General features: G+C 45.6%; 4 protein-coding genes across 4 annotated transcripts; 3 read left to right on the top strand and 1 right to left on the bottom strand.

Moving 5' to 3' along the window:
• Positions 1 to 6,396: 6,396 nt before the first annotated feature.
• On the top strand, positions 6,397 to 7,446 carry GL218_05114 (Meiotically up-regulated gene 80 protein; the record flags this gene model as incomplete). The annotated part of the gene is made up of 1 exon (XM_033581753.1): positions 6,397 to 7,446. The coding sequence occupies one exon, from the start codon at positions 6,397 to 6,399 to the stop codon at positions 7,444 to 7,446; it is 1,050 nt and encodes a 349-aa protein (XP_033435850.1).
• Positions 7,447 to 9,504: 2,058 nt separating this feature from the next.
• GL218_05113 (uncharacterized protein) lies at positions 9,505 to 10,464 on the top strand (the record flags this gene model as incomplete). Its single annotated transcript, XM_033581752.1, has 2 exons — positions 9,505 to 9,778; positions 9,914 to 10,464. The coding sequence occupies 2 exons, from the start codon at positions 9,505 to 9,507 to the stop codon at positions 10,462 to 10,464; spliced, it is 825 nt and encodes a 274-aa protein (XP_033435856.1).
• A 708-nt stretch (positions 10,465 to 11,172) lies between these two features.
• Positions 11,173 to 12,560, bottom strand: GL218_05112 (Mitochondrial import inner membrane translocase subunit tim54; the record flags this gene model as incomplete). Its single annotated transcript, XM_033581751.1, has 2 exons — positions 11,173 to 12,456; positions 12,507 to 12,560. The coding sequence occupies 2 exons, from the start codon at positions 12,558 to 12,560 to the stop codon at positions 11,173 to 11,175; spliced, it is 1,338 nt and encodes a 445-aa protein (XP_033435857.1).
• A 1,609-nt stretch (positions 12,561 to 14,169) lies between these two features.
• GL218_05111 (Serine/threonine-protein kinase cot-1) lies at positions 14,170 to 16,244 on the top strand (the record flags this gene model as incomplete). The annotated part of the gene is made up of 4 exons (XM_033581750.1): positions 14,170 to 14,783; positions 14,863 to 15,363; positions 15,420 to 15,893; positions 15,944 to 16,244. 4 exons carry the CDS (start codon positions 14,170 to 14,172, stop codon positions 16,242 to 16,244), a joined length of 1,890 nt encoding a protein of 629 aa, XP_033435854.1.
• Between the last annotated feature and the right edge of the window lie 93 nt (positions 16,245 to 16,337).

Here is a 16,337-nt window from a genome sequence, read left to right as displayed (position 1 = left end):
GCGCCGTGCTAGGCGCCTCCCTTTCCCCAAGGGATGAATCATTGTGAGCTCGGTGGATCGTGGCGGGACAAACGATTTTGTATGGACGCTAGCATCTTGAATTGCAGGGAGGAATCTCTGGACATGGGAAGACTGTGGGTTATGCAGCGTGGGTTGTGGGCTCCGTCTGGGTAGGCTGGTGGCTGCGTTCCCTCCCCCCGATTGTGAGAGAATCTCTAAAATGGGTGGTTTGGATGCTGCAGGTCTGCAGAAGTCAGGGTTTCCGCAATACGACATATGTCTTAGATGCGGAGACTTGATCGTGAGGGGTTGCGAAGGCTTCCACTTATATTCCGAAGGCTCTTCACACCGCTAGAAGGGGTACTCATCTAGCGCTGCATTCAACTACTCCTCGGTTACCCTATCAAACTATTTTGTCATATAACCTGTCCCGTTGACGTTGCCCGATGGCTCGAGCTAAACAACCCAACCCCCCGAGGCTGGGTAACAGCGTTACTGGATAATGTAATTGAGAGTAATGTACTCCATGAGATTATCGACCGAGGCTCCTAAAGGCTCAGTTGGCATACGTAAGATGTTTCTTTGATGACTGTTCTCATATAACCGTAAGCTTCCCATTCCGTTTGATGCCAGGGAGAAGAGAAGCACGTGGGTGAGATTTTCGAGTACTAATAAGCACAACTTGACTGCCTGAAGTGAATCTCACATCCCCGGGATCGCTACTAAACTGGGAATAAATGGAACCTGTTACAGATACAATCCCAAGTTATGTACTGTAGCGTTTCCAAAAGTTACTTGAGTTGAGTTTCGTAGAATATAAATAACCGGGGCTACGGACCCTGCCGCTTGTTGTCAAAGTAGAGCTAGTTATCTGCTCTTCTGAAGTATTGTAAAACTTTGTAGTTTGTCTTGTTAAACTGTAATGCCTCACGTTTTACGAGTCATTTCATTAATACCGACAGAGCCGTAACCACAGTTCATAATACGTAAATGCTCGCGTGGGTATGTTGAGGGACGATCTGACACGGTCAAGACGGACATTTCCACGCGACCAAAGCCACGGAACCCCTAGACATGCGGATAGCCCGTTGACCCGCATGGTTTTCGGACCTGTTAGAGGCTACTAATGCAGAGACAGACTCGTGCGAAGAAAAAAAAAAAATTCTTCGGCAGGAGAAGAGGGGTTACGAAAATTTTAGAATAAACTAGTAAATCTTTAGAGCTTTTTGATATTCCATTGTTGTCTGTGGAGTACTGCAAAGCAACGTTTAGCTTTCGTTCCATACATACCTACCTTACACTAACAACCCATGCACACATTGTACATATATAGGAGGGAATCTGTTGAGCCGATGGCCGGTTGCGCTTGTATGTGGGGGGTTGGAATACCTATGTACAGAATGCCATTTCTATGTAACTACATACATACTGGAAACGTATGATGCTGATTCGATAGGCCATCCAAGCTCCTCTGTAAGTAGGATAAAGGGATCTCAAGCTTAAGCAAGTCAACCTAATAGTCCATAGGTATGGTGCTTCACAACCATTGAAGGGCTGCAGTAATTCTGCGGAGATTCGTGATACGTGCGTACAAATGTGGCACAGGACCGTTTTGTGTTCTAAGGCGTCTGATAATCTGATTCGATCGCCTAGCCAGCCAAGTGGATGGAGTAAGGGTCCATATGGTCCATATGGGATATTCATAGTATCAATCCACATCCGAAGTCTCGCCAGGTGCTGGGTAAGTGATCGGCTTTGAAGACGGGTTGTTGACGTCTTATTCTCTACGTAATTGGTTAGATCGATAACCGAGATAGTGAGTAACTTAAGTCCTTCCATTACCTCATTAGTGAGGCTGGGCCGTGAAGGGGTGTTGCCCATTTCTAGTAGCAAGCTGCATTAGGTTGTCTTGATCATCCAAGAATATTGCACCAATTCGTCTACACAGCTACATACAACAGCTACATAAGCCTTTTCGGCATCGCTGTCGTTGTAGCTCCATCCATCATTTCTGCATGTGTCAAACAGGATGATTCATGCGGCGGTGACGTATACATTATATATATACATTATACATGAAGAATTATGTTGATCAGCAGTTCTGGATTTCTTGGATGTTGGAATAGTAATTGCGATTGAAATTTCATTCCCAATTGTGATTTTCTTTGGTAAAGCAACCAAGCAACTCAGTAATATGAATTTATTATGTAGAGGTATGTAGTGTACGCTTGTTACTGTATGTCACGATCAGATATTTAGTGGATATTACTGCTTGAGAATTGAGAGCCGAGACCGATGCTGCTTCAGTATGAAAAATCCCTCAGAACTTCCAAGTTTCCATGATATTACCAATTTAACTTTTTTTTCCAGGAAAATTTAGGGAGTTAGCGCAGAAGGACCGAGAGAGAGGGGGTGAGTTTAATGCAGTGTATTGCGGAAATCCATTGCTCCTTATGAATCCTATAACTTTGATAGGCTAGTTCTTTATGGGTCATCACGCCCTCCTGGAAATTATCGGGTTGGTACCTGAACCCTACGGGGGTACGTATTCATTTCTACCCCTTAGATGCTTGGTTGGCTAGACATTCTTTTAGCATAGGTATTCCGATTCGATTCGAGATTACCCCAGATATCGAGGGTATCTGCATATTCTTTAGCTTCTAGTAATGTCTTCTGTTTTTCTTGAAGAATTATTAGTTGTGAAATTTGTCATTTGCTTGTGTAATATATAATCTCGTATTATATTCGCTGGCCATCGAGATATTAAATACCTAGGTGGGTGTAAATGCTTTCTGCAGTCTCGTGGCGGCTCATTTGTTATGGACCTTACGTGTGTACCTAGTGTAAGTATGTACCTACTAGGTATTCTATGCATGACAGGTCCCGAAGATCCGTATCCATGGGATTTATATTGTGCCGTCCCGAGCAAGGGGTTCATTGGATATGAACACATACGGGAGGAGAGGAACCGTTGTATATGCTGTACACCCCGGGACCCTTGATCTTCCATGTTTCTTAAATGGGCATCAACACGTGTGTGGCTTCGTTCATTAGTTTACGCGTTGACTTACATGGATTGGCATTATGGATGCATATCAGAAACTGTCAATCCTGTTGGTCTTTGAGTGAGTCTGGCTGACCGGATTGTCCTGACAATTCGTTCAGATGTGACAGCATATAGTGGTGATGGAGGTTTCATCTACGCTTAAGAGCCTGACCAAGTGGCCTTCTAAGCAGTATCCCCCGTGCTTCCATTAGGACACAAACCGAACTGCTGCATTGAGAAATGACAATACCGCAAAGAACCGAAGACGCTATTTCTGTTCCACCGCTTGTACGGGAATAGCAGGACCGAGTACGGTACAGCTCAGCATCATACATGCGAGGGCAATAATCCCGTTTTGACTAGATAGCAGACTGACCTTTTATCCAGATGGGGTGATGTAACGCATATCGAAACAAAGGAGGAGATGATAGGTAGTCCCGAAATGAGCAAAGGTCGAGCTAGTTGGGGTCCCGGATGGATATTGATTAAAAAGACGCCCGCCCAGAAAAAAAAAAGAATAATACTTTCCGCATTCAGAGGCTGATATTCCCCAACATCCGTTCAGGTCACGCGTCTTACTTGACAAGTCTCGAACTGTTGCTTTGTAATGAATGTGTGAAGTCTCTCCACGTGTGAAAGAGAAGCATGAAGCCAGTGATTACTTACCTCGGTTAGCTGTTTTCATTTAGTTCCTCTACAGCATGGAGGGAATACACTTAGCTATTATAAGAAACCGGTAGTTTTAACTTGAAGCAGTTTGCACGGTTAATAAACAAAGGATGAGAAATATGTCTTGTAGGAGTAAATGGTTCATAGATATCGATCCATACATCTGCCACGAATATTAACAATGACTGAACTAAACGTGGTGTAGAAACTAGCTAATACCGGCGAACTAAGACAGGAGCGACTAGCTGTAATTGTCAATGTCTAATGGTTGGATAATGAGAACGTATACTATTTTGTCAGTTTGCTACCCAAGGCTTAACTAAGATAGGTAGGACCCTGATCTTCAGTGGTAGGCTTCGGCGTTAGTTGAAAATAAAGGCAAAGACTTGAACTTATTAGTCAGTGGATTGTCAAAAAAGATTTCGAACCCTAATATAGAAGGATCTTGAAAGGACAAGCCATTTGAAAATAAAGCATACACACCTAGGTAAGTACCTCTGTAAAAGCTTCGAGGAAATTTGATAGGTTATCCTTGATGTGTACCTCTTACTAGATGTATATGGATGGTTTGGATTTTCTAAATTTTATTTTATTTATTTATTTTAGAGAGAAGTTTAAAGATGCCGGGATGTAATCCGCAGATGTATGAATCGGTACATTAGAATTGAAATATTGTACCTGTATCCTTTTTTACGGACACCCCATTTACCAGAGCTCCTGCCGGGAGAACATCTCCAGGTACCAAAATACTTGTGTACAACATAGTGTCGGTAGACTCTTTTTTACTAGCAGTTGCCTGAACCGTGTTAGATTCTAGGCGCTGGATCCACCTGAAGAACCTGGACCACCGCTTTTTGCTACTAGCTCGATTCAGTTTGTGTCCAATGGTTGTACACCCTTGTTTCCACTGTTTTTTCAGTGGCCAACTTGCCTCTCAATTTTTTTTTTTTTTTGCTAAGCCTGCGCGCTGGCCGCTCCCAGTTTTTATTTACAGTAGGTTAGTGGGTTAATGGGCTGGGTACAGTAGGGGAACGCTACAAGTAGACAAGGTACCGAGGGGCGCTAGCGGTCAAAGAATATCTGGGTCCCACTTGGTACTGGTTGGTTGATTGTTTTTTTTTTTCTCTCTAAACTGGAGACATTCGAAGTTGCCATGGGGGTTTCTTGAGTTGTGTAAGAAATGGTCCAGTGTGTGTGGGCTTGACCTTAACCAAATTTTTTTTTCCTTAGGCCGTAGCTCCGTCAACATCATCACCTCTCTCTATTTTCCCCATCCTTCCCCAATCCTTTCAACCTCCCAAACACTTCCGCCTCAAACCCACCACTTTGCCGCTTCTACCTCCGTCTTCCTCTTTTTCTTCTTTCCTTTTTCTCTTACACCTTGCAATTCCGCCGCTTGCCAATATACTCGACCTTAACCGAATTTTCGATTTCCGATATTCGATTCTCGGAGCTGTCGACGTCAGGATTCAGGTTGTTACGACACATTGGAACCCTAAGAAAAAGAGAGAGGCACAACGAAGTTACACTTTGTTGTGAAGGAGAAGGTACTCGAGTTGGAAAGCAACACATCGATCTTATTTGGATCTTATTCGCCCGCCTGAAGAGCATTTCTTGCCATCCTCTGCAGACAAAAGTGAATCAAGGTCACAATTGCGACGACCAATCTTGCATTTCAACACGAACACCACTACCGACTAGATACAGCTTGACTGGACTCGCATATCACTCTTTCGCGAACAGCCCAGTTGTCGAATCTCGGGAGCGCTCTCACCACTATCAACATCCTTCGCATTAAGTAAGTAATTAATCTTCTAGAATACTGCATCATTGCCGTCATTCAAAACATTTACGATCCCTTTAAATTGTCGTCACTTTTCATCGCGACTACGATTTGAGCATTTTCTGGATGCCGATACATATCCGAGCATCTGGATTTATCACACGCACTTCACGATTTTGACTTTGTAGTCACGTCTACAGTCTGCAAACAATCCAAACTCATTCGCGATTCAGCTTGTATCTTGAATACAAGTTTAAAAAGAACCTGTGCCATTGCTCCATTGCTCTCCATTTACTTTCACTAGCAAGTCTCTTTTTCCCCGTTTCAACACCTCCAGACGATCAGCCTCGGCGCGCTTTTCCCAACCCATGGTTTAAACAAAACGCGCTCAAAGAGCAGTTCTTTTTATATCGATTCATTGTCCTAAAACATAATTGTTTTGTCAATTCACTAACACCAATAACTACAGATTTAAGAGGTCTTCACTGAACCTTTTATACCCTCGACGGCTTGCGCATATTTCCTACTCGAGTACGATTTGTCACTAATTTCGTCTATCCTAATCGCTGCCATCGCCCCAGCTCGGCAGACAGCGTGATTATTCACCTTTTTAAACACATCATTTCCTATTGGGACGAGTCTCTTCAATCAGCTCTCGATTAGACCTATAATTCGATCAATCGAGATAGGGACAACCGCTTCATGGCTTGCGCATCTCAATAGGGTTCTCAACAACCTTTTCCTCTATATTTTCTTATCTCTTCAGCCTTGGATATTACAGCCAGTTGTGTCGTGGTGTTTCCACCCAGCTGATCTGTTTCCACGTGCTTGAAGCAGAAACCCTCCGACAAAGGTCAACATTAGATCTTTGACGGAGTCCTTCCACACAACCGCCATCATGCCGGGCGGTGTCTGCGCAGTTCTCGATTACGAGACTGAACTCATGGCAGAGTATGTGGCTGATATGACGGTGCGAGTCATTCTCCCTAAGTCATCAGTTTCTGGCGCGTTTAGGAAGTTCGTGAACCAGATCCTTACTTCTACACGACTTCCGAGCACCACCATCCTCCTCGGAATGAATTACTTGGCTAAGAGAGTCAACATGCTTAACCAGTCCGGCTCATTCAATCCGAATGAGGGCCAGATGTGGAAAATGCTGACTATTGCTCTTCTCCTCGGTAGCAAGTTTCTCGACGACAATACCTTCCAGAATCGATCATGGTCCGACGTTAGTGGCATTGCAGTGTCAGACCTCAACACTATGGAAAATGAGTGGTTGAAACATATCGGTTGGTCGTTGTATGTCAATCTTGACCAGAGTCACGACTACAATGCGTGGCTCAAGAGCTGGAAGGAATGGGAAGAGAACAAGAAGTTCCACCAGATCCAGCAACAGCAACAACAACAGCAGCAGCAACAGTCCCACATCGCTATTCGCGAGAGGTTGGCACCGATCGTTACTGCTATTCACCCGGAGCCAGTACGGCAGCATCATGCCCTTGCCTTGCAGAGCTGGGCACAGGAGGATATTGCCGAGCACGAACGCTTCAACCTGAATGCCAGGCTCGCCCATGCCGGGACCACTGGTTACCGGTGCCGAGAGGGCTCCTGGCAAGGCTCATATTGTAATCCTTGGTCGCAGCCTCAGGCTCCTCTGACTCCTCCAGATTCTGGTTACGGAACCCCCGAGTATCTCAACTCGGCTGCTTCAGTGAATGCCTCTTATGATGAGTGGTTCTCTCAGGCTGTCAATGGGGGCTATAACAGACACTACAAGCCACCTGGTTACAAGGCACCTGGTCACAACGCATTCGCATCTCGTAGTGGATCCCATTTCCCTCAGCATTACTGCTCCCAATATGGTTCTGGTCCTTGGGATCCGAGCTTTCCTGAGTGTTGTACCCACTGTCGGGCTCAACGCCATGGCACAGGGACTGCTTACGTGTAAAAGCACAGTTATACCCAGTCGGTGATGGGTTAGGCCCGATTTTACGATGGCACGTCGTATTGTATCATCGATGCCAATTTGGATGAGGCTGACTCTTGTGCTCAGCCGAGGTTTTATGATATGGGGAATACTTGCACTAATGTCTACTCTGGCATCGTTCTCAGGCATGTTCAGGCACATAAATTTGTTACTCAGATACCCTCGGAGTTTCCTATACACCGGCGTAAGGTTTTCATCCCTGGTATGGGATAGGTTGGGTAAAGGAGGTCGCCGAATCGAATTTAATTTTCTCGCTTGAGTCGATATTCGTTCGCTCGTGTCGTCGTCGCGAAAGCATTCCATTCCGTCGATTCCTCGAATGCCGGTCCCGAATCTCCATATTCAGTGGGCGTCTCCTTCGCCTCGATACGTGTTGCTCCTTTTTTTTTTTTTTTTTTCATTTTTGGTTTTATTTTTTTACGACGTCTCCGCATCAATAATTATAGCGGCGTTAATTGGTTTTGGTTTGTTGGGATGGTCCGGTATTCCTGTTCTCACTTTGCAATAGATTATCGCATGTTACCTTCGGGTTCGCATTTCTATACCGGCGGCGGCAAAAGTCAAGGTTCTATTTTTTGGCGTTCTAAAATAAAGAGATGGACTATACAGCTAGCCTCATCGTCCTATCACTCACCTATACCTTGAGTCTCATTCGGGATGGTAGATCTCGCTTCGTCGGTAACTCTTTTCTTCGCCCTGTGGAGTAGTAAGCTGGCTATACTTTCGCCTCCGTCGGCCTTGGCCGATACTTCACGCGCTCGCCAGGGTAGGACTGGGTTTCTTGTTCTTTTGTCTACGGTTCACTCACGATTCTTACGTTAATTCACCTCACGAATATTTACCCGAGGCTGACACAACTGATCAGCCCGGGGCTTTTTGAGCAGTCCTGTGGATATTTTGGATGCTTCAGGGGTATTTCCCACAGTCTATGTTCCCACTGTACAGCTCATAGACTGGAATATGTCTTTCAGTATGTTTGAGGGCTCATAGGATACGTTTTTCTTTGGTTCCTTTTTTTCTCGGGTTGAAATAAAGAAAATGGGCATTGGCCCAGCTGTAGGACGCAGCATTGGGAGTGGGATAAAAATTGGGCTGCACTATTTGTTTTCTACTCGGTGTGGATCATCTTGGAGCGAGTATCCAGCGGACTTCACAAGACATGAGTGTCTTCGCCTTTGTCCTGATCAGCTTAGTCCTGAGTGGTAGTTCTAGCACCTGGTACGCCTCGATGTCTACGTCACTTAGCTAGGTGATGAGAGGGAACCGTGTATTGGGCTTTCTACCTGGTTGGCTCTAAATACTCGTTGGTTTTCCTTCACTACTACTACTGTTCTTGCCTCCTTGAGATGGGGTATTTCGATTGATTTCCTTTCACGACTACCATGACCAAAGCCTAGGTGTAAGGCTAAGTGAAGGGGTTATGGGTCGAGGGTTTGGGGTCTGGGGGTTGTTAGCGATGCTTCGCACGTATAACTGTATGGTAAGGTTTGGCTGTCTTGAAGTTTGCATGGCTATAGGCGTCCTCGATACAGACAACGAGGTGCCATGGTTGACAGCCCATCGAGGCTTTTTTCGGCTTATTGTTACGTACAATTGATAAACCTAGACTAAAAATATTAAACTGCAAACTTCACGAAGATATAGCGTGTCTCTTGTAATAACGGGTATATTAACCCGTCAAATTGTTACTTTAGGTAGATACCCCCTATAATTGGAATATAATTAAATTCCGTATATAAATGAGTTAAGAATTTAAGCGGGATGATTTAAATGATTTAAATGATTTAGGCCTGTTGGAATTTGTTATGATCTAGTACTTATCGATAAAGACTGGTAACAAGATCCAAATGTTAATATTATGTGATCTTTAACCTGAGGCTAGAAAATGAATCTTTTAAGGATTTAAGTATAACAAATCAAATAAACTACCTCTTTATGAATTTTCTATGAGACATATGCTACCTCTTCATTCTTATCAGCGCACCTACACACCAAAACATCTATAGAATAACAAATAGAATGACATCCCGTTTCGTGTCGGCTGGCACCATCGCCGGCGACGACGGTGAACCGCAGCAATCTGCATCCGTGTCACCTTCGAGTAAGACGCAGGAAGCCCCGGAAACACAGAAATGGGATAAGGAAACCGTTAAGAGAAACGCCGAATGGGAAGCCGTGCAACGCGACCTCGAAGCTGACCGCCGGAGACGCGAAGAGGCGCGTAGGGCACAGGTCGAGGGGGGTCCCGGCGGGGAGAGTAAGACCTTGTTTGATATTTTGCAAGCGAATAAAGGTACGGTTTGATTTTCTTGAATACTTTTATTTTATTTTACTTTATTTCTTCCTCATCGTCCTATGATAGCATTGCAGGAGGTGAGGACTTGTATTATGTGCGAGAGAACGAAAAAACTAAAATAAGAGATATTAGCGGCTAAGCAGGCGGCATTTGAGGAGAAGACTCGTATCAGCAATCAGTTCCGCGCGCTGGACGACGATGAAATCGACTTTCTGGAAAGCATGCGTGATGAGCGACGTGTGGAGGAGGAAAGGGTTAAGCGGGAGACGGAGGAGAGGTTGGCTAGTTTCCGACAGGCGCAGAAGGCTACCGGAACTACTGCTTCTTCGGGGGACGCCGAAGACGGGGATGTCGTGCGTGAAGATATCGGTGAAGATGTCGGGACATGGACCGGCGGGGTAAAGAAGCGAAAGAGGCCCGATAAGGAGGTGAAGGCTATTGTTAAGGGTGTGAAAAAGAGAGCTAGTGGTTCCGAGAAGGAAGTTGAACGAGCAGTTGAGCCGGATACAAAACTAGAGGGGCTGAAGGCGAAGACGGAATCAAAGCCTATACCGAATGTCAGGACAAACTCTGATCCAAAGTCTTCGAAAACCATAGAGGAGAAAACGGACCAGGAACAGCCAAAATCCAAACCGAAGCTTGGCCTGGTGGATTATGGCTCCGACGAGGACGAAGATGATTAAATGCATGTTGATTGAAGCTTCATGCTACTAATTCATGATGACTATTTGTTTACTGCTGCCATAATCTCTACGGCTCTAGCCTTGACATAGGTACGTAGGTCAAAGCCTAACAAGATTTGGAACAGTCAACGAGATATTAATATTTACGATGAGTGAATTGGAAGTTAGGTGTGGAAATTATCGGATCAGTCAAGATGTTAATGAATTAAACCCTATAGATGGTCACAATGATAGCATAGGTAGACACAGCGCAAAGACTGGTCTGATAAGTCCTGTTATCTCGGATATTCAACTACTATGCTCTAATATGAAGAGTCAACCCGCCAACTCCACAGACTACTCTTGTTATGGCGGATGCAAAAGACAATGTCACATATACAATGTACGAATAAGAAAATAATTGGTCGAGAAATGGGGCTCCGAAGATAGAGTTGTGATTTTTTTTTTTCCAAATGTAAACATAATCACATGGTCGTCATATAATTGCCTATACCCTACATACATAGCGTAGCACATCCCAACATTGCCCCCTTACCACCACTTTTATGCAAACCCGATGCGTTGCGGCATGTTAGTACAGGCAGAGCCGTATGCCGACCGGCAATGCACGATGAGGTTATCCTTCTATGCATACTATTATATTTTACATTTGAATCCTTGGTGATTGCTAGACTGAGGTAAATCTGGACAGACGATTAGGGTCGACTCTCACTCGTCGAGCCACGCGGGGTTGGGCTCGGGTTTCGAGATGGCCCAGCGGTACAAGCTCCGGAAACTGCCCTTGATCCAACCCTCTATCTCCTCTTCTGGGACCACGATTTCCTTAGCGCGAGCTTCCTCCTCGGGCTGTATTTCGAAGCGACGCATTCGCATCGCGACTCGCGGGTCCAGCACTACGGGACTTGTCCATATCTTCTCTTGAGGCGTGGTGGGAATCTTCTTTTCTTCACCCTCCTTGGGTTTGTCTTCTTTCCATGTAGCCTTAGGCCAGTCACTCTCCTCGTGTTCAAGGGCAGTTTGTTGCTCTGCCTGTGTTAAGTCTAGGTCCTCGCGGTACTCGCGCGCCGCTGCTAGGCATACGGCTGCAACTTCGCGGCCTATGTCGTCGGCTAAGTAGCGACGGTTGAAGAAGCGTCTTAAACGTATAAATGTGTTGGAGAAGCCGAGAATATGGGGGAATGGTATGGGTGCTGAGGGGGAGAATTCGGCGGGAATAAGCATCGGAAGGGGGGAAGTGGGATAGTCGTTTGTTGTGTTGTATGGCGGTGGTTGCGGTGGTCTCTCGGGTTTCTCCTCGGGTTTCGGCTCTTGCTTCTCGCCTTCGCTTCCTTCCGTAGCTGGTGTCTCCTCGGCTTTCTTCACTTCGGGTTCCGGTAATACGGGCGGGGTGAGAGGTCCTAACCAGCCCTCATGTATACCCCGTACATACTCCTTCCACGTATGTCGTCCAATTACAATATCGCCTCGAAGACCCTGCCACTCGGGCGTCGCATTCTTTTTTCTTATCTCCCTCACGATCTCCTCCTGAGTTTGAACCTCTGTTTCCGGCTGCCTCGTCCGTCGTATCCTCTCAGCCACCGCAGCTCTAACGTCGCCCTCTTTCCTGCCCTGTACGAACTCCCAGTCCAATCCTGATGCGGCTAATATCGGTTTTACGTATTCGGTGAAGTGGTCCTGTGCCACACGGAGACCGTCACCGGGGGGACTCTCTAGGAAGATGGTGAGTTTTCGTGGTAGCTGGGTCGGATTCGTGATAGGCTCGCGCGCGAGGTGGGAGACTGCTTTGGACCACCGGACAGTTGCGCGCTTCTTCTCGCGCTTGTCGTATATTACGGCGGCAGAGATGGATCCCGTTACGGCGAAGAAGATCATCCAGTTGCGAGAGGGGAGCTTCTTAGGTAGCCCGGGTATTCCCATCATGCGGAAAGCTGGGTTAGGTGTTGGGGCTTTGTAAGTAGTCCCAGAGCTTGTCGCTGTCGCCGTCGCCGCCGCCTATCGCAGGTTAATAAGACAGTTTATTTCGGTTTCTAGACTTTACTTACAGGCGAAGCCGACACTGAAGAAGCGCCTTGGACGGGAGGCTTTTGATCCGCCATAGCGAATTATCCTCGGATTTTTGTATTAACCACAATGCCTAGAAGGAATCTTTAAATTTGCTCGAGGTTCATCAGATGCGGCCGATAACAAAATTTCGATGGGGTCGGATCTATGTAGCTCCTATCGGTGAACCCCACGCTCACCTACCGGTTTAGGTAGTCCCAGCCAATCAAATAAGTTTATTGAATAGCGGATACATAGATACTCTGGTACTTAAAAGAATGGGATATCTGCATGGAAATTCTGGATAATAGGCTTGAGCATTCTCCGGTACTAATATTAAAATGCAAGTATTAGAGGCCATAGCGAGAAACTCAAGAGACTTGGAATATTTTCGAGAAATATGTATGAAGGGTCAAATTATTATTATTATCAAGGTTCCCTGCTAAGTAGGTAAATTAGTTGAAAGGGGGTTAAGACCGTTGTTTGATGACTTCTTATTACTTTATTATATTGGTATAAGGTACCTTTAGCGAGTTTCGAAGCTTCTAACATCTATTAACTAACTACCTAACTATTCCATATAAGTTCAGATGTAAATGTTCCAACTTAAACATAGAAACGGTACGTACATTTGTTCTCATTATGTAATATGCTAATGATAAATTGTTAGGAAAATAATCAATGCAGCCAAATATCATTGTCGTCTTTTTAAAGTAAACATGCATTGCATGTGATAATAGGATGAGATATGGGGTGATGTATGTGCGTCAGGGACGTTAATCAAGCTTGAGTTTCGAGTTGCTTTACGGACGCACATGCAATCACGACCTTACAATTCTTAGCTTGGAGCGGCTACGTGCATAGTCTCCATACATATGCACATGGCAATGCTTTAACAGATAAACGAAGTACCCTGACCCTAACATAACCTAACATGGGAGCGCCCGGAGTCTTGGCACGCTACACCAAGAATGGCTAATCGCCTGTCGATAGCGCCCCTCCCCAGGCGGTTGACTTGCTGGCGAGTGTTTTCAGGGGCTTCGTCGCACCCACTTACCGTCCTCTTTAGGGAATTACCTTGACCAGTAGCATTTTATTCCATTCGAGGGTTGGGATCCATCCAGACAACTTCATATAATTCTGAAAAATCCCCCCCCTTCGCACACTCTCTTTACCTCTATTCCTTACTGGGTCAGGAAATCAAGTCATCGTTCAGTTGTGTGTACGGGATCATTTCGTTTATGCGAAAAGGGGAATACTAGGAATTTCCAAGTTGAATTCTAGTGATACCCCTCTATGAACTGCGGCGCACTTTCGCCTTTGAACTTTCGCGTTGCTAGCAATCGTTACAAGCCGCAACATAAATTTGGGCCCTATCTATTGTTCTCTTCACCTCCTCTTTTGACAGTCGCTTTCTTGAGACATTGATCAATATTGCGGTGAACTCGATATTCAAGGAACCAATGAAGTTTTAGCTACCCACAACAATACCTATAGTTGTCACCTATCTAACCCTAGCTACACTTCTCAGTTACCTCTTAGAACTTGACCTCGACTTCGACTTAGGCTTCGACTACTCGTTACCCCGATTTACATTCACTCCAGTTTAAATCTTTCTCTTAAAAAATACTTGACAAAGTCAACTATAAAGCAATTGCAACCAAGATGGACCCTAATAATCGCCTCTATCTTAACTTCAACAGTAACGAGCGGCTTAGTGGTCCCTCAGACCGCCAATATCCTACCACGCCCTCTACCTTCCCTCAACCGGTCTTCCCAACGTCTTCGCAACAGCATCTTGCTTCCCAGCAGTCTCAAGCTCCTCAGCAATATGCTGGTGGTTATGCTCCCCAGGGCAACTACTTTGCGCCTGGCCCATATCAGGCTCCCGCCGAATACGGTAGTGCCCAAGCTACAGGAGCATATCAGCCTCGATCCAACACTCCTGGGACCAATGATCCCAATGTCGGTCTGGCTCACCAGTTCTCACACCAGAATCTAGGAGGTGCCGGTCGAGGTGGTTCCTACGGAACGCGAGGTCCTTCGCCAGGTCAACGACCCCGAACTTCAGGCTCGTCCAGCCATCAACCTGGTTATAACTATGCGAATGCTCCTCCCATGCCCGGTCAAGGTTCCCGCCAGCCCGATTTCCAGCCTGCGCCCGAGCGAAACCCCGAGAAATATGGTCTCAATGCGAATAATAACCAGAAAAAGTGTTCACAGCTGGCTGCTGATTTCTTCAAGGATAGCGTCAAGCGTGCTCGTGAGCGCAACTTACGGTATGTCATTATAGTTTAGCCTAAGATCGATTGCTACTATTGATGTCGAGGAGGATGCTAACTGCTCAATTACGAATAGACAGAGCGAGATGGAACAGAAACTCTCAGAGCCCAACCAGTCTTCTTCGAGGCGTGAACAGATTTGGCAAAACGGCGGCAAAAAGGAAGCACGCTATTTACGATTCTTGCGAACTAAAGACAAGCCCGAGAATTATACTACAGTTAAGATCATCGGAAAGGGTGCTTTCGGAGAAGTCAAACTGGTCCAAAAGAAAGCCGACGGTCAGGTCTACGCTATGAAATCCCTAATTAAAACCGAAATGTTCAAGAAAGATCAATTAGCCCATGTTCGAGCTGAGAGAGATATCTTAGCCGAGTCTGACAGCCCTTGGGTTGTTAAGCTCTTCACGACGTTCCAGGATGCCAATTTCCTCTATATGTTGATGGAGTTCTTGCCTGGTGGAGATTTAATGACGATGCTTATCAAGTACGAAATCTTTTCCGAAGATATTACACGATTCTATATCGCAGAGATCGTGTTAGCTATCGAGGCCGTTCATAAACTTGGTTTCATTCACCGGTATGATTATAACTCAGCTATTTATAAGTACTTCTGTTACTGACTAGATGATATAGTGATATCAAGCCTGACAATATTCTTCTTGATCGGGGTGGGCACGTCAAGCTTACCGATTTCGGTCTATCCACAGGTTTCCACAAGCTTCACGATAACAACTACTACCAACAACTTCTGCAGGGCAAATCGAGTCGGCCTAAGGATCGGAACTCGGTTGCTCTTGACCAGATTAACTTGACGGTCAGCAACCGTTCCCAAATTAACGACTGGAGGAAGTCTCGAAGACTGATGGCGTACTCAACCGTCGGTACCCCTGACTATATCGCACCAGAAATCTTTACAGGACAAGGTTATACCTTTGATTGCGATTGGTGGTCATTGGGTACTATCATGTTCGAATGTCTTGTCGGCTGGCCTCCGTTCTGCGCGGAAGACAGCCACGACACGTACCGAAAGATTGTTAACTGGAGACAATCACTTTATTTCCCAGACGATATCACACTTGGAAGGGAGGCTGAGCACCTGATCCGAAGGTAAGTTTTGTATTGTGACATTAATTTTACGTTTGCTAATAAAGATTCAGTCTCATCTGCAATACTGAGGTGCGACTTGGAAGAAGTGGAGCTCAGGAAATAAAGGCTCATGCGTTTTTCCGTGGTGTCGAATTCGATAGTCTTCGACGTATTCGAGCTCCATTTGAACCTCGTCTAACATCAGCCATCGACACAACTTATTTCCCAACGGACGAGATCGATCAAACAGACAATGCGACGGCTTTGAGAAACCAAGCCATCGCAATTGGAAAACCAATTGAGGAGTCACCCGAGATGAGCTTGCCATTCATCGGGTACACGTTCAAGCGGTTCGATAACAACTTCCGTTAAGCGTGTGGTTGATTTATCTGGTCTCGACTATTCAGCCCTTTCCGAACCTAGTTGGTTTGTGATCTCTAAAAGCTGAGGTTAGGACAATTGAGG

Source organism: Daldinia childiae (assembly GCF_008694065.1).
Source record: "Daldinia childiae strain JS-1345 chromosome Unknown Scaffold4, whole genome shotgun sequence".
In the NCBI taxonomy this organism is placed as follows: Eukaryota; Fungi; Ascomycota; class Sordariomycetes; order Xylariales; family Hypoxylaceae; genus Daldinia; species Daldinia childiae.
Note: the sequence above shows the minus strand (reverse complement) of the source record. Positions and strands in the feature narration are given on the sequence as shown.